Source organism: Podarcis gaigeae, assembly GCF_964106915.1.
Source record: "Podarcis gaigeae genome assembly, chromosome: 3".
Taxonomy (NCBI): Eukaryota; Metazoa; Chordata; class Lepidosauria; order Squamata; family Lacertidae; genus Podarcis; species Podarcis gaigeae.
The window spans coordinates 84,682,892-84,705,827 of record NC_139680.1 but is presented as its reverse complement, the minus strand read 5'-3'; the positions used below and the strand labels follow the sequence as shown (position 1 = coordinate 84,705,827).

At 42.0% G+C, this 22,936-nt stretch overlaps 1 protein-coding gene across 6 annotated transcripts in view; it reads left to right on the top strand.

Moving 5' to 3' along the window:
- The window catches only part of MDGA1 (MAM domain containing glycosylphosphatidylinositol anchor 1), a 261,863-nt gene that overhangs the window by 157,400 nt on the left and 81,527 nt on the right, over nucleotides 1–22,936 (top strand). For all 6 annotated transcript variants that reach the window (XR_014562498.1, XR_014562499.1, XM_083732247.1 and 3 more), the window contains exons 9-10: nucleotides 4,933–5,202; nucleotides 9,554–9,699. Coding sequence is in view for 4 of the 6 variants with exons in the window: in XM_083732247.1 (XP_083588373.1) it covers nucleotides 4,933–5,202; nucleotides 9,554–9,699 (416 nt within the window). In the remaining 2 variants the exon portion in view is untranslated. The remainder of the gene's footprint in view (nucleotides 1–4,932; nucleotides 5,203–9,553; nucleotides 9,700–22,936) is intronic.

The following is a 22,936-nucleotide window of genomic DNA, read 5'->3' as shown; positions in this document are numbered from 1 at the left end:
TGCAGATGGCGCAGAAGCCCTGGCATCCAATTTTTAGGTGCTTGGGCAACCAGCCACTCAGGTTTTCTGAGTAAACTTTGGGAGGAGCCAAATGCCAGTCATGGACTGAGCCAGAAACAAAGGTGAGTGGATCAGCAGGTGTAAATTTTACCTTTGTACAGTGGACTGGTTTCTACACAGACTCACACAACCCTCTGTGTTCTCCATCCAGACAAACAAGAGCATTGTCAGAGTTCGCATAAACATCTCAGCCAAGGAGAGTGCAAAGCAGGGCTGATAATGCAGCCTGCAGGAAGGGGTGTGTGGCTAGGAAGGAGGTGTGGACTGGAGTGAGACTCAGGGACTTGATAGAAAGTTCTAGAAGGCCACATTCATCTTCCAGGCCTGAGGTTCACTGGCCTGCAGCGCAATGTAATTTATTTTACTTGCGTTTAGAAAACAAAGCTCAAAACTTTCAAATTGCCTGGGTTGTCTAATATTTCGTTTGGAATTGGCACCCATTCATTGTTACTAATGAACTTATGAAACCCATTTATTTATTTTTCACAGTAAAGAAAGCACTGGGGAAATTTCCAGAAAATCTTTTGTAGGGAAATTCCCACCCCACATCCCTAGCTTTGGTATATCCCATAGAATCTCTCCGCAGGAGTCTGTCTGCTTGGTGCAAAGCAAGACTTCTCCTTTCCCTGAAGCAAAAGTAAAAATAGATTTTTAAAATGGGTTTTAGAACTCGGTCATGCTCCAGTGACCCTTATGTTTCGGAGCATCATTCCTGCTGAAGAATAAATCCAGAACTTGCTAATCTTGTAAAAGTGGGAAAGTGAAAGGTTATTTGAGGCACAGCGATCCATGTCTCACACTTGACAAATCCTGCCTTTGTTTCCTTGGCGCTTGCCCCTCATTGCCACATGCTCCATATTTTCCTGAACCTAGAGCTGGTGTGTTTTTTTGTGTTGCAAAGTTCTGGGTCCTTCTCTAGTCAGGGTGATGTGTAAATCAAGGCACTCTGGTTCCTGCGCAAGACTGAGCAGGCCACATCAGTTTCGTTCATCTTTTTATTCATTCCCAAAGAGCAGGAGGATTATTACGGTTTGTGTTATTGCAAAGTTGTTTTGCTGCCCTTTGTTTTTGGAGTAGCAGAATATTAACAAGTCTGAGGAAGAAGCACAGCTTACGGGCTGCTGGCTGATGCTCTGGCCTCCTCACCCCTTTCATATTACCACTCACTACATTAGCTGCTTTTGCGGTTTAATTTTTGAACGAGGGAAGACGAGCGAGAAGAGTCACTGACACTTGAATAGTTCAAGGCTTGCGTGTGGGGTCCCATATCTGAGCTTCACAATACCCAGGCTGCGATATTTGCATATTGTGGCACATTATTTGTGGGAAATGCAAAACAAGCAGGCGGAAGCATTGTGTAATTTCTGATGGGAACCTGCCAAGAGCAATCTGGAAGTTTTTGTAGCTGAGCATTTCTTGCAGAGTCTGCCAGGATTCGCACACTAGCTGGGACAGCGACAGGGGCTGCTCATCGTTTTCAGAGGCCAAATGGGTGTTGCGCTAAAGCAGGGGGTGGGGAACCTGTGGCCCTCCAGATATTGCTGGAGTCCATCTCCCATCATCCTTGACCAATGAGCACTCTAGGGCATTGACCATGCTGCCACAGCACCCTTGCCCCCACCGCTAATGTTGTACCCTTGACAACTGTGTTGTTGTGACAGTGTGGGTGCTGGCAAGGGTGCAGTGACAGGGTAGCAACAATGGGGGTAGGAAAGGGCCCAGATCAGCAGGTGGGGGGGAGCGCGTTTTGCCTACAGCAGCAAAACCTCCCTTCCTACCCCTGCTCACCTCTGTGTTGTGAAAAGCTTGACCTACTAATCCAGGGGTCAGCAAACGTTTTCAGCAGGTCCACTGTCCCTCAGACCTTGTGGGGGGCCAGACTATATTATGAAGGGGGGGGATGAACAAATTCCTATGCCCCACAAATAACCCAGAGATGCATTTTAAATAAAAGCACACATTCTACTCATGTAAAAACACGCTGATTCCTGGACCATCCACGGCCCGGATTTAGAAGGCGATTGAGCCAGATTCGGCCCCCGGGCCTTAGTTTGCCTACCCATGTACTAATCCTTCCAAGTCAAGCTTCTGTTAAAGGCCGAAGAGTGGCCAGTCCATGTTTTTGTGGTCAGTTGACAACTTTATGAGATGGCATTAAAACAGGAAAAAAAACCCTCAGCGTTCAGATTACTAGTTCTTAATGCCAACCCCTATATGCAGTTGAGGTTTTTTTCCCTTTTTAAGGTCTACTTTTGAAGGATTGCCCTATTCTGAACCTGTTGAAGTGAGCACTGACTGGGGGGCGAGGGGAGGGGTGGTGCTGGTCAATTTGTTTATCCAACCTTTTGTTCTTGGGACTCAGTTAATGAAGCTGTTGAGTCATATGCTAAGATGAAGAGCCTGAAGGTCAACTCCCTCAAAAGTGCCTCCTTTTTAAAGAGTCCAAAGCAGGTTAGGAGGATAGAATTGATTTTCACCTTTCCGTTTCTTTTGATTAATATCTTTGCAAGGAAAGAGCCTTCAGCAAAGGCACCTGTTGTTTGCTGAATACCCAGAAAGCTTTGCACCTGGCTTCCTCTGTCCTTGGGAATCCATGGCACAGGAATACCGGCAGTGCATTTATCACACTTAAGAGGTTTCCTTACATTTAAGGGGAGAGTGTCTTCCTCTGCTCTTGGTTTAGCAACAAGTGCAGGTACAATTGCACAAGTGTCTTTTTAGCACGCCTTGTCATTTCTTTTTAAAAGGTCTTTCCAGAAACAGGTGTTCCAACCCCCAGGTTTCCTTCTTTACTCAGAGAATTTCTTGACCACCAAATCAACAAAATCCTCAGGACGGTTCACACAAAGTTCAGTTAAAACCTTAAATATCAGTCACTTCAACATCCTGCCTGAAAACTAGCACAAACAGTATAATGACATTTAAAGCTCAATGGAAATAAATCTTTCTCTTAAAAACGGGTTATTTTACTAAGAATAGTTTTTTGGGTTGGGTGGTAATTTATATCTGTGTTTGAAAACTTTTTTAAAATGGTTTAGGTTTCTAAAGAATTGTTAATACTGTTGTTTGTTGTATTTTATATAAGTACTGTTTTCTGATGCAGTGAACTGCTCTGGGCTCCTATGCTGAGAAGGCCAGCACACAAATGATTTTCTAAATGAATAACAAAATAATAGTGTGGTACTCCTTGGTACCTTCCAATTCTTGTATATGAAACAGTCTAATTTGATTGGTATCTGAGTACTGTATAATGAAACTCTGATTTAGTACATCTCTCCAGCTAGAACAAATGCCCTCCAACCCCCATAATTCTATGGTTTGTGCCAAATGACTAGTTTTCAGATTTAGTCCAGTTATGATATCTAGAAACAATATGCAAACAATGTACAGTGGTACCTCGGGTTACATATGCTTCAGGTTACAGACTCCGCTAACCCAGAAATAGTACCTCAGGTTAAGAACTTTGCTTCAGGATGAGAACAGAAATCGTGCTCCAGCGGCGTGGCGGCAGCAGCAGGAGGCCCCATTAGCTAAAGTGGTGCTTCAGGTTAAGAACAGTTTCAGGTTAAGAACGGACCTCCGGAACAAATTAAGTACTTAACCTGAGGTACCACTGTACAGGCATTCCCCCCCCCCCCCACATATGTATGATTGACTCGCATGAGGCTAGCTAGGTATGTATGCAATACTGGGAAATAAATAGATTCACACTAGGTAATGGTGGGGAGAAGCTGGAGAGTCCTCATGGCTCTCAAGGAGACCCTGGAGCCTGAAAAGGACGTATGTGAAGGTGGAGGAAGCCCCAAAGAGACCTGAGGCACAGTGGGGATTTATTTATGCTGCTTAGCCCCACTACCTAACGGCAGATGCACAGAGTAGTGAAGCAGCAACACCTGCTGCTTTTCCATACACTACATCCTCCTGCTGGCTCCGGAGCTTCAGAGTTGTGTGGGAACAGCGGGACAGGGGGCTGGGAAGCAGGGGGGAAACAGGTGTTTAAAGGGTCTCCCCACTTACGCAATTTGAGCTTATGCATGCGGGGGCTGGAGCGTAACCCTCACATAAGTCGGAGGATGCCTGTCTCGCCACATTACTGCAGACTGCAGAAAATGAGCCCTGTTCTTTCAGGACCTCCTCCTAGAATTTTACTCATCATTACACTTCAAATTGAGCGAATGGACTTCTGCAGGGTCTGGACCTTCAGTGTCCAACATGATTCCTCTGTAATAATAATAATAATAATTTATTATTTATACCCCGCCCATCTGGCTGGGCCTCCCCAGCCACTCTGGGCGGCTTGCATAGAAACCTCTGTATGTTTGTATTTCTCGTCATAATATTGTACCTCTATATGTTTCTATTTTATCAGCTAGAATTGGAGTCCCTCTCATAGCAGTCTTATTAAGGGGCTAAACGTACAATTTTTAAAAAAGAAAAAGTCGTGGGTCAAGGTAACTTTCAGGTATATTATTACTCTATATTTCTATTTGTAGTCTGAAAATCAGAGCAGACAATAAATGACATTTCCTCAAATGTGTTGCATATGAGAGTTGTATTTGACACAAAAGGAAGCTACAGGAGTAAGGAAATGTTAGGGTGGAAAGGAAGGTTGTTTCACTTGTTTATTATTCTGTCCTATTTAGTTTCTCTTAAAGCTGCTTCTACACTCATTACATTGCAAGCCCTTTGTGAGTCACTATGGATCCATCTTTGAAAAAACAAACAAACAAACAAACTGTTGACTACTCCAAATCCACAGAACATGGTGGGCTGTTCAAAGCAAGTAATAAATTCTTTTGTCATGATCACTGAGGCTTGCGTTTGGTACTGCTATTCTAATTGAAAGTTTTTGTTTTGTCATTTGTCCTCTAGTCCCTCCAGTGGTGGAGCCCATTTTCCAGGATATCCGGCAAGCTATAGGGCGCAGTGTCACCCTTCGCTGCACTATGCTCAAGGGAAGCCCCATGAAAGTGGCTACAGCTGTCTGGCGATTCAATGGGAGTCTCCTGACAGTGCCTCCGATGGAGCAGCAGGACTTCTCCGAGTACAAGGTGGACAGTGTGAGCCGGGAGACAAGTGGCAACTACGAATGTAGCATCTCCAATGATGTCGGGGTGGCAACCTGCCTTTTCCAGGTGTCTGGTAAGTCCTGCAAAGAGCATCCAACTTCTTTCCTTTTTAGTAGATTTCAGTGTGGATAGAATTGGCTAATAGCTTGCAAAAGGAGGCAAGAGAAGTCACCATGTCTAAGAGGCCTGTTATTGTAGTTGGACCTACTTGTCCTGTGCTGTACCACGCTCCTTGAATGCCATTCTCTTCATGGTGCACAACCCAGGCCCAATTCCTATGCCTGCTTTTGCTGTGTGAGGTGCCATCACAAAGAGAACTGCACAGGAAGCCATTATCCTCCATGTGGCTCTAGTGACATCAGCCACAACAATGCAATGCCTGAAAAATGGGATTGCGACTGGAACGGTTTCAACCCTTAGAGGGAGTCACTTCTCACAGATGGCTTCCTGCATTCCACAGCACCCATACAATTCCATTTGTATTAGGAACCTCCATCTAAGATGAATCCTTGAATCCAGCTCATATTAGATGATCGTGTCACCCACTGTGCTTTAAACATCAGCCCAACAAATGTGCCATACTCCATACTGGCACATTCAGTTTTGTGCTGCAGGCACAGGTCTCCTAGGCTTCATCAATCAGATGGACTAATAGAAAACAAACCATTTGTCAGGTCAAGCTACAATACAGCATGGAAATAAACATGCCCAATCCTATTGAAAACAATAAGCTTACCTCTGTATTGGGTTCTGCTTCTTGAGTCTACCATAGCATGTAAGCTGTTAGGAACTCAGAATATACATGAACACAGGATCCTTGTTTTCTTGTATTTTCCCCCCTGTAAGAGTTGATTCGGGAAATTACAGGCCGTGAATCGAGAATCTCTGTTTGGTCCTATATCTATCTATCTATCTATCTATATCTATATCTATATCTATATCTATATCTATATCTATATCTATATCTATATCTATCTATCTATCTATCTATCATCTATCTATCTATCTATCATCTATCTATCTATATCTATCTATCATCTATCTATCTATCTATCTATCTATCTATCTATCTATATCTATCTATCTATCATCTATCTATCTATATCTATCTATCTATCATCTATCTATCTATCTATCTATCTATCTATCTATCATCTATCTATAGTGGTACCTTGGGTTACATATGCTTCAGGTTACATACACTTCAGGTTACAGACTCCGCTAACCCAGAAATAGTGCTTCAGGTTAAGAACTTGCTTCAGGATGAGAACAGAAATCGTGCTGCGGCGGCAGCAGGAGGCCCCATTAGCTAAAGTGGTGCTTCAGGTTAAGAACAGTTTCAGGTTAAATACGGACCTCCGGTACGAATTAAGTACTTAACCCGAGGTACCACTGTATCTATCATCTATCTATGCATGCAACATTTATATCTTGCTTTTCCTCCATGGACGTGAAGGCAGCACACATAGTTCTTTCCACCCACTTTCATTTTATCCTTACAACAGCCCTTTGAGGTAGTTTAGGCTGAGAGCTAGAGACTGGGCTGAGGTGAGCTTTTTGCTTTGTGGGGATTTCAACCCTGGTCTTCCCAAGTCCAGGTCTTCAACGACTACACCACACTAGCTCTTGGGCTTGTTCTCACCGGAAGAAAAACCAGCCATTTCTGTGGTTTTTTTCTCAGCTTTGTGCTGATAAACCTTCAGATCTGTCTGCCATTTGCCAAACTGAATATCTCAGCCAATCTCTCTACTTGATGGCTGTCTGTCATGTTGTCACTATGTTAGACAAGGAAAGCCCTTTTGGTCCTGAATCTTTGGACAGACCCACACCACACATTTAAATCACTTCCCATGTACATTGAAAGCACATAATGCCCCTCAAATAATCTTGGAAAGTGTAGTTTTCTCCTCACATAACATTTCCCAGCATCCTTAACAAACTACAGTTCCCTGGATTCTTTGAGGGAGGGAGTCTTGTGGATTTGATTTAAATGTATGGTGTGGATCTGTCCTGGGTGTTTGTGTATGACTTGCACAATCAAGAAACCAGCTTGTTACAAAGCACCTACACGTCTGCCCTTTTATAATAAAAATGGGTGTGCATTTAATACTCAGACTATATATGCCACTCCTTTCCATCATCCATGGAAAGCAATGGCTGTTTTCACACAGATGCAGTCCTCTCAAGGAACATTTTAACATATTGTCCCACATATACACTAGAGCTGCTGCATGGAGATGGAAGAAGCATAGATGAGCAATCAGTCAATTCTTTCTATGCCCCCAAATAGCTGCAAACACACTCCATTGATGACAGGTAGAAAATTGCAAAGGACCCAGTGGTGTACTTGATTATTAAATCACTGGATCTTCCATTTTGGGAATCAATTATTTTTTTAAAAAAATGGATATTATGCAAGTTAATGATTATCATCCATTCTAATTTCATTTCTGAATCTGTTATGAGACTTGACTTCACAGTCAATACAAGTTGAATAAGCAACAATTAGTCTCCAAGGTGGCTCTGAATCTCTGGCATACACAAAAAAATTGTGTCAATAAAAATAATAAGAAAAAGGGGCTCAGAAGTAAACATCAATATTACCATTGTAAGTTAATAAAAATAAGCATTGAATCATTTCCATTTAATTATAGCAGAGAAGAATAGCTGAGCCATTCTGATTGGAGTGGGATGTAATAGAATGGAAAAAGATGGCACTTTGGAAATGAGGAGTGGAAGTGGGGAATATTGGGTGTCTTGGACTCTTTCCAGTAATACAGCTTCTGTGGCTTTTGGTTGGGCAAATTCTAGGAAATGACAACAGCATGTAATCAAGGACATCTATCGATGGAAATATTTCAGTACAGTGACATACCATGGACTTATGGGTCTAAAGATGTCTACATTATGTACCCTTAATTTCTTCTAATCTGAAAAGTGGCTGTGTATTTATTTAATGCTACATCTTTTGGCTTATCTGGTTTGAGCAGGTTTATTAAATGTAGCCTACATTATTGAAGGCAGTTGTTTGGAACAGGAGCTATATACCGTATTTTTTGCTCTATAGGACTCACTTTTTCCCTCCTAAAAAGTAAGGGGAAATGTGTGTGCGTCTTATGGAGCGAATGCAGGCTGCGCAGCTATCCCAGAAGCCAGAACAGCAAGAGGGATTGCTGCTTTCACTGCGCAGCGATCCCTCTTGCTGTTCTGGCTTCTGAGATTCAGAATTATTATTATTTTTGTTTTCCTCCTCCAAAAACTAGGTGCGTCTTGTGGTCTGGTGCGTCTTATAGAGCGAAAAAAATGGCAATTCAATAGACTTTTGTTTTTTGGATTAAATTTGTAGAACTGTAAATAACTTTTATCAATGCCAGGTGCAACCACTACCTTAACAAGAATCACAAAACCAAAATAATTATGGGCATGTTCTTTCAGATTCTCCTTAAAACCAGCAATAAAAAATATTCCAGTATCTGATGGTAGCACATTCCATTGCTCAACATTAATTGCAAATGGCATCCTCTTCTCTGATAGTCAATGCCCCTTCTGTATACCTTCACTATATACTGCCTCCGCATGCTCCTGTCTTGCACTTTATGAGCAATTCGTCCTACTCCTCCTTTGCACATTTGAAAATCGAGTTCCATCCTCCTGACTACTCCAACTATTCCACCACATTCTCTTCAACGGGAAGCTTCCATTCCAAAAATGTTGTTATCATTTGATGCACTTTCCTCTCTATATAGATACACACACACATGATTAAAGACCGCATCATTTATGCTTCTATCATAACTAATCCTGTGAGAAGTGGGATCTTTGCTAAGCATCAAGTATACAAAGACATGCCCAAAGTGCATGCTTTGGGTGATTTCCAGCAACAACATTTCAGCTTCCACCACAAGGAGCAGTGTTAGGATACGGGTATTTCTTTGAATGTAAGGATTGTATGGCTCCTCTTCACTGGCTGCTTCCTCTTCCCTTTCTGCTATTTATTTTGTAATGCAAAGCCAGATTCTTCTGTATTGGGTATCTTTGAGATAAATTGTTATGTTGCAAAGGACAGTTTTTACCTAAATGAGCAGTATGCCTCATGGGAGGCAAAGGTAATGACAAAGTTGTGTCTCAGTCACTGTTTTAAGCAGAGATTAAAGCTGGTTCAACTGTAGTTCTACACACGTTCTTGAGAGATTCATTGTCCTTTGGTGCTGCCTTGTTCAAGTCCATGTCAACCACCCACTTCAAATAGTAGAAATTAAGGCAAATAAGAGCCTGCTCAGTGTGATCAAATGTGACTATGGAATATCAGAACATTTGATGAGTTGGGGACATGGATTCTTGTGATCCTCACTACATAGTTTTATAACAAGTTTCCTCCCCATTTTCTCTCTCCCTTTTCTCCCCTACCCCTTTCCACTTCTCAGCTAAAGCTTACAATCCCGAGTTTTATTATGATACCCCTAATCCTACCAGAAAGCAATCCAAGAACTACTCCTATGTTTTGCAGTGGACACAGAAGGAGCCTGATGCAGTTGACCCCATCCTTAGTTACCGGCTAGATGTCCGTCAGGTAAGACCACCATCTTATGTGCCAAAATCCATTTCTATTCTTTTTAGTTTGAGAGTACATCAGTGCACCACCTCACTTAGAGAGTGGGAACTGCTGTTTGCAAAACAAACTGGAACTGAGGGCATGGCTCTTCTTTTCCCATTTTACAGAGCAGAGAAGACAGGTGTGTGGTTTGGCCCTCAATTTCAAGATAGATGCTGTCAATGATTGAGAGCTTAAAAAATAAGTCTGCTTGGAATTTTCATACACAGTGCTTTGACTACGGCAGTGTTTCCCAACCTTGTGCCTCCAGATGTTTTTGGCCTACAACTCCCATCATCCCTGACCACTGGTCTTGGTAGCTAGGGATGATGGGAGTTGTAGGCCAAAAACATCTGGAGGCACAAGGTTGGGAAACACTGGACTACGGCTCTGATAGGAAGAAAATTTTGTAGTCGTTAGTCAGCACTGTAGATTTCATAGGCTAACAATTCAGATGAGTGGAATTTCAGACTCTTCACTTTGAACAAATAAAGGATTGTAAATTGGAGGGCTCTCCAGGCTGGAATTGCAGGGGGAAGTCATTGACTGTTCATATTGCACAAAGGCCTTCATCAAGTTGTCATAATAATACTGGAATGTTATTAAACTCTGCTGGAGCAAGGTGTGGAACAAAAAGGCTATTGAGCATAAAAGGGAATAATAAAGGATACTACCAGGAGAGGGAAAATGGTACCATACGTCGTAGCTATAGAAAAGTGCTTTGTGCCGGAAGGGTTGCATTCTGAGCATGGATTTGTGAATCGGGGAATCATCTCTGTTTTCAGTCAAGCTAAAGTTCTTGGATATAAGACATTTGCTACCCATAAAAGCCAATGAAATGACTTTAGGTAAAATATAAGAAACTGGGCTTAATTGGATTGTTTCATATTTGCTAAAAAAAAAAAAAAGACACCCAGACACTTGTTTTTTATTTTATTTTATTTTATTTTATTTTATTTTATTTTACTTTGGCATTTGATGCATCAGTCCTAAATGTGACACACTGTTTCAGTTTAGAGCTACAAATTTAAGCAAAGAAGAGACATGATCTGGGAAAAGCCTTTTTTAAATTTTCATGTATCGTCATATTTCATTTTTATTGTGGCTAGGAACCTAAAAATTTGAAAGTGGCCTGGGCCTCTCTGGACCAGAGCCCACTGTCTACATACCTTACTGCTCCCTGTGGTCACTGGGATTGCATTTCTTGCCTCAATGAGGCAGCCATCTTAGAATTCAGAAGAATTAACTATGTTTGGGGGTTGTGCCTTTGGCTTTGTCTGTGGAGATAATTCTGTACTTAGAAGTGAACTTGCCCTCAAAGGGAGTGGTGCTTGACCTATGTTCATAAAGACCACATGTAAGTTCAGATATGACCAATTCCAAGATGAGGGTAGAAACGGATGTCATCAAGTTCACAGTGCTTTTCTGGTATTAATGCCCCCATGCTATATAACATTGGAACAGGGACATATAATGTAGCTCCACCCCTTAGTCTTCACAGAAGCAGTGTTGCTGTCTGTACTGGCAGAGCTTTCACACATACAGCTGTACATGCAAAATTGCACTGGTTGTGCAAAGGGTAAAGACAGGGCTACTTTTGATGACTAATGTTAGAAATGTTTTTCACCTCTCAGTTATAAGTTGCCTCAGGAGCTGCTGCGACATGCTTCCGAAACCAGTCCCAGCTTATTTAGGACAGATTTTGTGGTTTAGCCTTTAATATGCTAAAATGTAGGGGTTTGCCTATGAATTGACTCCCTGGTAAAGAAGAAATACAGCTAAAATCTGAATATTGGAACCAGTCATTGCATTCTAATTGTATTTGGCCTTGGGTCTGACGAAACCAAAGTAGGATATGTTTATCTTTAAATTAGGAACCTTGTTCATATTAATTCAAATTTAACTTCTAAATTCTTATCTGGTAATTGCTAGAATAAGTTATAGCAACTTTCATTAAGATATTTTCTAGCTATTGGATTCATATATTTCACATTATACTTGTCTGCCTTTGACCATTTGAACTTAATCAATCTCACCGTATACTACACTTCTATTTATAAGAAATCAATGGACCTTTAAGGCTTATTCTGATATTGCTATTGGCATCCTTAGAATTTTAGTAAAAAATAAATTGATCGGTTTGGTATTATTGACTGACATGTTGCGATACCTGTGGCTAGGGATGGATGGATCTGTCAACTTCAGTTTCTCATTTTTCCAATCCAGTTCTCCACATTTCTGCATTAGTATGCCAGTCCTTGTGAGAACTTAACGGCATTTTAGAGTGCATGTTTCTAATATATTCATTTTTGCCAGCAATTTCCCCTAAAACAATGGGTTTGTGTATGTTTTTTTCATTAACATATGCATTTTTATGCTCACTTTCCTCTACTATATACATTTTTGTACACCGTATTGGGCTGGAGAACGTCATCCCGAAATTCAGAGAATTTTGAAGGATAGCTGTACTCCCATTCATGCATTGTTTTGGGAAGAGTGAATTAGTTACCCTGCCACTTTCTCCCAGGAAAACGCTCTCTTTTGGAGGTCAGTCGGGTTTTCTGTAGATTGGTGTTTGCTCCGATTAAGTAGTAAAGAATGGGTTTTACCAGGGAAAGCAGTGGGGCAAATAGTAGACCATTTGGACGTTTGCCTAGAAAGCACTGGACAAATGGAACACCTCTCAGACCCATGCTTTCTAGGCATGAAATAAGCAGAAGTGTGGACAAGCCCTTAGTTTTGCATTAAAATGCAAACAAGCCAAAGTTCTTCGTAATTCCTTCCTGAGACCAGGTTTTTTGGTATGTACTTTGGACCTAGACATCAGAAAACTATTAGTAACACATTCCTAGCTGCCATATTTCCTAAAGTATGTACATGTGACAGCAGCTGCCTTGGGTTGTGGAGCCCCGTCCCCTCCACTAGTGGTGGAGAAGCAGCAGCAGTGGCTTCCAGTGAAATGTCATGGAAATCTCATGAGATCTCCTAGGACCTTGCCATATGACCTAGGTAAAGGGGGTCTTCAGTGGAGGGGGGCAGGGGGTTTCATTGGCAGCAGGATGGCACTTTCCCGTGTTGTCTCAGGTGGTGAAACAAGATAGGCTGCCACTGACAGGTAAGCACAGCAAATACAATGATCAAATATGCTAGAGCCCACAACTGCAGGGACAGCATCCTATGGAAGTGTGACATCTTGAACTGGGTTACTGATCACTGAAGGTAGCAGGCGCATTGGGCAACTTTGTGTTCTTGGAGCTATGCTGTGAGGTGTTAGGTTGTGTTGTATTGCAGGTGGATTGATACTAAATTGGAAATTTACAGTGTGACACCATTGGAATCCTACTTATAGTCTTAGCATCATGGAGGGGGGGGGGCCTTGCAAATAATCTAGTGCAACCTACTGCTCAGTGCACAAAATCCAGAAGTAGAGCATCTCCATAGATGGCTGCTCAGCCTCTGTTTGAAGACAGTACAGTAAGAGAAATCCACCTCCCTTCTAGTTAATTGCTCTTATTGCTGAATTGCTGTGTCAAACACTTTCTCCTAATGTTCAACTGAAATCTTCCCTCCTGCAATGTAAGCCTTGCCCTCTGTGACAGCAGAAAACAAGTCTTTGCCCTCTTCTATGTGACAGCCCTTCAGATAGTTAAAGAACAATATCAAAATGAGCCTTCCTGAAATCCACCATACACTTCTGACTTCCTTTGCCTTTGGCTTTTCAAAAAATCTTCACTTCCAGCATTACATAGTCACTTTCCCGCAAAGGTTTGGCTACTTCCCTGTTGTTAAGATCAAGTCAAGGATAACCTATTCCTTCCTTCACCTCCTGAAAGAGAGAGTTGTCACCATGACATGTTAGGTATTTGTTGGAGATTCCTTGTTTATCAGAGTTCATCTTCTAGGAAATAATCAGGGTAGCTTGAAATCCCCCGTTATTTATTATATAAAATACAACCCCATCTTTCTAGTGTCAGCACATCACTATTCACTCCTACTAACTCTTGTTTTTTCTTAAACATCTGTAATTTGTTACAGAAAAGCATCATCCCCATATTTCGGTGCTCGGTAGTATTCTGACCACAGTGTTGTTTTTATTTATTTCTGTTTATTTTTAACCAGGTGGGCTCCACAGGGCTACCTTGTTTAACTTTCTCTTGTATGGATTCTTATGCATATAACACCACTTCCCCTTCTGTTGCATCTACTTTCTTTGAGCAAGTAAATATATTCCAGTTGTTACTTTCTGGTCCATAGAAGTTGGCTAGTCAAGTGTCAGTTATACCTGTCAAGTGTCAGTTATCTTCTGCTAGGAGTTCAAGCTCATATTGTTCCACCATCACCCCTGTGCTCTGTACATGAGTATGTAGACATAAAATCCTTGAGTATTCATCTCCATTGTTTTTTCCTGGTATTTCACTGGGGGTTTGAGAAGCTCCCCCTGCTCTAGGCACCCTAAAAAGAGCCTTCTTTTTTTCCTTTCTTTTTTACTTATTTACTGGGGATCATGAAAACTTCACTAAAGCATGGATTTTAAGGCTGGTGCTTTTAAAGGAGCCAGAGCACATCAGGACATTTAATAGGTTAAGCTGATGCTTGGAAGTGAAATACAGTATTATTTACTATAAGTACAAGGCAGAACCATTTCAGAAGATCAGAGCATGTCTATTCACTGGTTCACACAGAATAGTATCCTTTGTGCCTTTCTTCCACTAGCTTGGTCTCCCGGGAAGGGTCTGCCTCTATATTAGTTTCTCATACAGCGCAGAGCACATCATCAGTACTTAACAAATAATAACAATTTTAGCAGTACAGTACACAAGGGAGCCTCTTATAATGAAGGTGCTTTGTCAAAGAGCATCTTTGCTATATGTTGAAATTCGCTGTTGCAATTTCCAACTAACAATGTGTGAAGATAAAAGAAGATTGCATCCTTACTGGGGCAGCTTGGAATTGGGACTCCAGAAAAATGAAGTTCAACATCTTGATGCAGTCCTCTTGCTGAGAAAGAGTCCATCCCACTTAGGGAGCTAAGAGGTAGTATTCAGGATAGATGTAGTGAATAACAGAAATGTAATTCCATTTTCTCACTCATAGCTGGGCCAACTATCGCTTTGTGTTCTATCTGCACCTTATTCTATAGCAAAACCTCCAATGATTCCTATTTCTTTGGCGGAATCACAGTTTATTCTTGCTCTAATTTAGTCTTCTATCTCCACGTTTGACAATACAAAGCTTTCTGGTACATTCCAAAGTTCTTCAGTAAATTACCATATTGTAAGAAAAGTGCTTTATAGAATCATAGAATTGTAGAGTTGGAAGGGAGAGTCCATAACCTTCTGGGGGAAGTCCATTCCGCTGTTGAACAGTTCTTACTTTCAGAAGGTTCTTCCTGGTGTTTAGTCAGAATCACCTTTCTTGTAACTTGAATCCATTGGTTTGAGTCCTAGCCTCTGGAGCAAGAGAAAGCAAGCTTGCTCCATCTTCCACGTGGCAGCCCTTTAGATATTTCAAGATGTCTATCCCGTGTCCTCTTTTCCAGGCTAAACATACCCAATTCCCTCAACTGTTCCTCATAAAACTTGGTTTTATGAGGAACAGTTGAGGGAATTGGTTGCCCTTCTCAGCGCACATTCCAACTTGTCCATATCCTCCTTCTTAAGCTTGTTAATATTGCTTGCTCTTTGTCCCACTTTGCCATTTTTAATTTTTTAGATTTTTGTCATGCATATTTGCAAGGCTACAATAATATTTTATCTGCTCTGCATAAGCCAGACAACATTCCTTCGGCCACTTCATCTCTTACATGATAAATTTGTATTTCTAACACTCTGGCCACTTTATGCACTCTTCCTCGCCAGTATTGCAGTGGTTTACCACTCTGTTCAATGGCGTTTTCTCCCTAGTAAGTCTGTTTAGGATTGCGGCTTTGTCTGGAAAATCCATTGCTCAGCATTAAAAAAACAACCTTTTTCTTGCAGTGAGCTCTCAAGAGATTTAAATGTTTTGTGGTGATGTCATTATGAAACTGTAAAGCTTTTTGATTTGCTTCATGGGACCTTAATGAATTACACCTTGGAAATCAAGCCCTGTAGTCCGTCATTCAGATGAAAATGTCTCTATTTCTGCCTGATATTAAAAGCCATTTCTTAGGTCAGGGTAGTCAGTGTAGTGCGCTCCAGATGTTGTTGGGTGATAACTTTCATTGTCTCTGACCATCAGCCATGCTAGCTGGGCTGAGAGGAGTTGTAGCCCAAAAACAAGATAGGGCCTACCATGTTGGCTACTCCCTACTTAAACTGATCCCAAAAGGGATGCTTCTAGGTAATGTTGCTGAATTCTTTGATAGCACAAGTGATAGGGAGGGATGCAGGAAGGTAGTATATTTTCTAAATTAATGTAATTCTATATTGGGTACTGGTGAATCCTTACTGTTCCTAATATAGCTCTTTTCATTCCATTTCATCTCTGGTCTCTCACCATGAGCTCAACAAGGCCAAAACAGAACTACTGACCTTTTCCTTCTGAACGAAACCCTTTCCATTTCTCAAAGTATAACCATCTTTCATGCTGCAGGTGCTTGTAACATAGTCCTTGAACTCTCTATGTTTCATTTCTCTTTTTCTTGTGGTAAGGTAACAAACTGCCTCTTCATGATCTCGGTTTTTATTTATCCCCTGAGTGCCTCTCTTCTGGAAGAACATAAGGATGCTTGAGAATCCAACTGGGAAAAGCACAAAAAAAGTTCGGAGAATGCTTACATAGAAGATTTGTCTGGGTAAATGACAAGACACGAACCTGGTTCACTAGATTACGAGTCTACTGCTCTTAACCACTACACCACACAAGGAGTGTGAGCAGAGCTGCCCTAACTTAGGGATGGGGAGGAGTGGAATAGCGAATGCACAGCACATCCCAGCTCATGGTGTGATGTAGTGGTTAAGAGCGGTAGACTCGTAATCCGCTCCTCCACATGCAGCTGCTGGGTGACCTTGGGCTAGTCACACTTGTGTGAAGTCTCTCAGCCCCACTCACCTCACAGAGTGTTTGTTGTGGGGGAGGAAGGGAAAGGAGAATGTTAGCCGCTTTGAAAGTCCTTCGGGTAGTGATAAAGCGGGATATCAAATCCAAACTACTACTACTCTTCTTCTTCTTCTTCTTCTTCTTCTTCTTCTTCTTCCTCCTCCTCCTCATGTTAGCTAGGGTAGGACAGAAGGTGGTGGCATCTTCTGCCTCCTTGCTGTCACAGCTCTTGACCATGTCAATGGATCAATGGGGCTTTGGATTCACCAGATCCGAAGCTGCCAGCCCTCCACCCACAAAATGCCCCTGAAACAGCCTGTTTGGGGTTTTCTGCGTGTTACCACCAGGAATCAAGCTGCCAACAGGAGCTCTCTGCCTGCTAGGGCACAGCTGGGAGACAGAGCCTCCAACCAACTGTGCTCCTCTCCACAAACAGAGGCCAGCGAAGATTTGTCAAGTGTCATTCTGGCCCCTTCACTGCCATCAGCATTGAGAGTCAGGATTGCCCTCTCTTTCATTAACCTGCATTATGTGCCCTCATACATAATGTCTGTTCCATGTAGGCTTGGCAGTACTCCACTCCATCTTTTGATATACTAGTCACAGCTAAGGATTTAATCTGTTTAATATTTAGCTGGTCCAAATTCTTCAGGTAGCTCAGTTATTGGCTTGAATGTTGATTTTTTCCATCCCGCTTCTTGGGTGAATGTACAGGCCAACTTTGACAGCTAGGGGCATTAAACAAATAAATAACACTCTGGTTGAAGTAGTTGTTCAAGCTCCTTGAAAAGCCTCAAGCATTATGTCTAATCTAAATGATGGTGTGCCCTTTTTCACCACACACTGGGATCAGTATTGATTGAGGGGAAAGAACATACTCCACTGAAGAACTGCTAAACCCCTGCAGCACCCTGCTTTGAAATATCTCGCCCAAATTCTGGCCATGCTTGTTAGCTTGTGAGAGCTCATGACTTGCAGCCATTGGGTGGTTTGGGGTTTTCTTTGGCGCTTCGCAGGTCATGGGGTTTTTGCATTTGTTCTCTTCAGCATAGAAAAAGCGCTTGGCAGAATTCTTAAAGCCCTCTGAATATCCCAATAAAACCAAACCTTGATTGAAAATACAATGCTTAAAATAAAAGGGGGAGGGGAAACCCGAACAAGCTTTCGAGACGCTTCTTTCTCTCTGAGGGTGCTATGCCTTGCTGGAGATCTGTTTGAAAAGGAAATGGAAAGCTTTCTGCTGTTTTGAGGTTGAGGCAAAGCGAATAAAGAGCAAGCTAAGCTGGCTGTTGCAAGGGAAGGGACAGAGCAGAATCGCTGTACCTGAGGCTGTGGCAGGAAAAGGTAGCAAAAGGTACTAGAACTGTGGTAAGGCTGGATATATGCATTCCTGATGTGCCTCCCAAGTTGGCAAGGATTCTGTTTATTCCATTAAGATGTCCCTCAGAGCCACACCAGGCTGGAGTAGAAACTGAATATCTCCACTTTATTAAAACTAGAAATGTCTCCATTTGGGGGGCCCCTCGCTGAACCAGATTGCCATTTCAGATTAATTTCTACTAGACGACCTGGTGTGTCTTTAATGAGAGAGACACCAGAGTGATTTTGGGAGCAGGAGGGAGGCGAGCGATTCACTTTGCTTTTGCCGTTTCATCCCCTCCATATTTGATAAACATTCCCTGCTGCCTACAAAACAGGTCTGGGGGTCTGATGCTGGCTGCTGTTTGCCTCATCAGACAAACAGTCTCCCGTTAATGAGGCCTGAGACAGTGGGGGTCCAGGCTGGCCACATAGGGAGGTGTGAGACAACAGAGCTGTTGGGACTTGCGTGGGACAAGGGTGGCGTCAACAGAGATGTACCGGCGATAATTAGAGCAGTAGCTGAGTGGCCAGTGAAAGACATTAAAATGTATTCTTTCATATTGGTCAAAATTTGCCCTGTGTTTATTTTGAAAGGGACATTAATGCGTATTTAATAGGTATATACTCCTTGTTTTCAAACTGTGCATATAGGGTGCTACTCTTTATTGAATGTGTTGCTTACGTTTACATGCACTCTGCGTGGGGCTGCCTTCAGAAAACTTCCACTTACACAGAATGTGACCTCCACAAAGCTTGTGGGCTCACCTCTGTAGGGCCAGTTTGTTTCTACACCCAATTTAAAGTGCTAGTACTTTAATCATTTGTGAATAGGTTATTTGAAGGGCTGCCTGTTTCTGTAGAAACCTGACTGGGCCTGTAAAGATCAGCCTCGGAGGCCCTGCTTACCGTCTGCCAATCAGTTCTATTAGGTTAGCAAGCACTAGAGACGGGGCCTTTTCTGTGATGGTCCCACATTTGCAAGGATGTATGGCAGAGTTTCTCTCCAGTCCATGTCAATTTTGCATGTGTTTGTTCAACTGTTCCATTCTGCTTCCACAGGATGTTAGCCGCTCTGAGCCCAGGTTTGGCCAGGGAGGGCGGGGTATAAATAAAATAAATTATCATCATCATCATCATCATCGTGTTAAAAAAATCAACATGAAAATGTTTACAGTACTTACCCATTTCATCTGTGTATGCATTTCTAAATATGTTTTATCCTAAAGCATGGATTTTTAAGACATTTTGTTGTAAATTTTGAGCCAATAACTTAATTGCGAAATTCCATGATGTGCATAATTATGTTGTGATCTGCATTTTCCTTTAGTGGGTGCAGATCAGGTAAGTTTACATCCAGATTCAGGAAAATCAAATTTCTCCAGCATCCCCACGTATCTGTGAAACTGCCCTACAAGGCATATGTGTCTAGCCCAGCTCCAATCCATATTAGATTTTAAACAGACCATAAAAACTTATGTGTTTCAATCTTCTTTTAACTAAGATGTTGGGATGGATATTGAATTGGTTAAACTGTTCCTGTTTTTGTTTTTAATTGGTTTTATCTGAATTGCTGTGCTGTGCTGCATATCGTTTTTAGGGTGCTGCTTTTAGTGTCGTAATCTTTTTGGATTGTTTTAATTGCATTTTATGTTTTTAATTGTTTGTGTGAGTCACCTTGAGAGGGCTTTGCACATAAATATTAGAAATAAATAAATAACAAGCCCTGTGTTTTCGAATGCTACAGTACAGCTTGCCCATGTCAGCGCAACTTTGTAAGCATGCCCTATCTGTTCCCTAAAATCTTTTGAAAGTGAGACATTGCCTGAGTCCAACAGAAAATATGTACATGTCAGTGTGAAAAAGATCGTAAGGGAACATATTTTGAAGTTAACATTCATAAATATTTTGTGGCATGCAGCAACACCCTATGAAAGTGGCTTATGTGGCACCATATTGTGGACTGTGGACTGGCTGCATTGGATAATATTGAATATTCACTAATATTGTGCATTGCTTTGAAAGTATCATATTCAGTTATTGAAATGCCACTGTCCATGTCAAAACACTGCAAGTTTTCTAACGCCCTTTTGCTCTCCTGCTGTTTTTAAGAGACCTCTTTTCTTTTCCTTGTTTCCTTTGATATTCCTCAGCTTTGTTCTCTCTCGTTGCCATTTAATCTGAATGTCAATGGCAGGGGTAGTCAGCGTGGTGCCCTGCACATGTTGTTAGCCAGGCCAGGGATGATGGGAGCTGGAGTCCTGGGCTCCTGGTGGGGAAAGGGCAGAATATAAATTTAAGAAACAATAAACAGTCCAACAGCATCTGCCTCTGGTCTATGGGAAAATGCATCATTTAACCATATCTCATGGTTGGTGATGGCTGGTTCCCATTGTGAGTGGTAGGGCAGAAGGCAGAGAGCCAATGACAGTCACAGGCAGAACCAACTTAATCCAGTCTTATCTCCCTCTTCCTCTGACTGAGTCATACAAGGGCAATACTGAAGTGGAGGAGAAGGAAGCTGACAGAAAGTACCACCCCAAGGACTAGTTGCAAGTACGGAAGTGTGCAGGTGAAGGCTGGCTGAAGGCAACCTGATGTTGGCGTGGCAGTGCCCCCTTTATCCTAATAAAGTAGCCATCCCTGTTCCAAAAAATAAGTCCACATAGCTGAAACGCACCAGACTAGTTGTGTCGTTTTCCCCTTTCCCCACTTCATTTGAAACAAGTGGACCTATATTTTGGAACATAGATGAACATAATAAGCTGCCTTTTACTGGTCCATTTAACTGTCTGCATTGGCTGTTACCGGCTTTCCAGAATTTCAGACAGACATCTTATTTGGCCAAACTGAAAGATGTTAGGGATTAAAGCTGGGACCATTTACTTTCAAAGCATGTGCACTGCCACTGAGTTGTGGCTCTTCCATAAATATATAAATATTGATATATAAAATGTACTTAGTAGGAAAAATTTGCATTACAATATTGAAGGATGTTCATGAGGATATTCCTTTTTTAAAAAAAAATATATGCAAATTGCTGCTGAATTGTGGAGAACTGAATTTAAAATTGGAAAAATGAGAAACCGAGAGAACTCAAAATGACAGATTCTTTCATCAATATCTACAAGAATCACAAAGTCAAGTGTGTGAGCTAGAGTTCATGCTTAGATGGCTCAATGCTTAGAAATAGAAGACACACCGTTTTCATTAATGAGAGGTTATTTTTATATGCCTTGATATGCCAGAAATTACTAAAAAAAAATTTTTACTATAAACCCACCGAAGATGGGAAAGCTTCTCAGAGTGGGGTGTGTGAATATGCCTGATGTAGGAGTGTTTGGCTCTCCAAGCAGGAAAATGAATCAGTCCCCCATATTTTCTCCCAACACAGACATAGCTTCAGGCAAAAAAACTGTGGAAATTGCTGCCACTGAAGCCAAGGTGGTGGTTGTGTTTTTTTTTTGTTTTGTTTTTTTAGTTTTTTGCCTGAGGGCAATGAAAAACCTGAAATGCTCCGTGGGAAAGACTCAGGTGATTGAATTTGCTTTGCAAACAAATAGGTTAACATTTTGTCAGCTCAAGGGGATTACATGCTGTCTGCATGACTCCATGATCACCAAGGAAACAGCACCACATGGGACTGCTATGACAGACCTGTGTCCATAACAGAGTTATTTTGAGGTTCATTGCTTGTGCTCATATTGAGCTAGACTTTACTGGCAGATAACTGGGATTTTCAGAGGTTTTATGGCTGAAGATCACTCCCAAGTTCCTCTAGTCTGGTTCTGTACAGAATGAGAGAACCGTTGTATATACTTCACAAGCATGGCCTGCCTGCCTATGAGGCAGCTGCCTCAGGTAGCAGGATCAACAGGGACGGTAGGGCAGTGGCAGTGTGGCCAAATCTACTGCCTCCTCCACAGCCCCCCCTGCCACCATCATACTCAAGCACATCAGCTCTATGGTGGCCAGCCCAAAGCATCACCAATGTCACAATGCTTGTGCCATTATGAAGTAAATTATAGGAAGACAGTGCTGAGACCAGAATGCAAGCAATGTGCTGCTGAGAGGGATGTGGAGGCAGCTGGAGCCAAGTTGGAGGGGGGCTGTGAATGAGGAGCTACTGGTACTGAGAAGTGGCATTTTCTGTTTTGCCTCAGGCGGCAAAACCTTCCAGGCTAGCCCTCTTCATAAGCACAAGTCCTGATTATCATAGATCTAGATAACATATGAAGTAGCCCTAATAAACTCCTATGGTACAAACACCAAATCTCATTACAGTGGTACCTCGGGTTACATACGCTTCAGGTTACAGACTCCGCTAACCCAGAAATATTACCTCAGGTTAAGAACTTTGCTTCAGGATGAGAACAGAAATCATGCTCCGCCAGCGCGGCAGCATCTTCAGGTTAAGAACAGTTTCAGGTTAAGTACGGACCTCCGGAACGAATTAAGTACTTAACCTGAGGTACCACTGTACTTGAAGGAGCTACCTTGGTCAAAATGAATAAAATTGGATCCCTCCCACCACCCCCTGGCCACTCTGGGGTGGCATGCAAATAATTCCTGTGCATCTCATGATCATAGTGTTGTCAGTTCAATATTTCAAGAGTAGGGGAACTTAGGTATCAGAATATATGAAAACAAGATTGGCCACGGTGGTTTATCGAAATGTGAAGTATGGAAATTGAAAGCATCTATTATGTTTGATAGGATTGTGACATACGGGAATGAAGACAAGCCTTTAATACAGGGGGGCTCTCTTAAAATGAGGGCTATCTGGCACTCTACATGAATGTTACCAGATTACCCAGGTTTGAAATATCTCCAAATA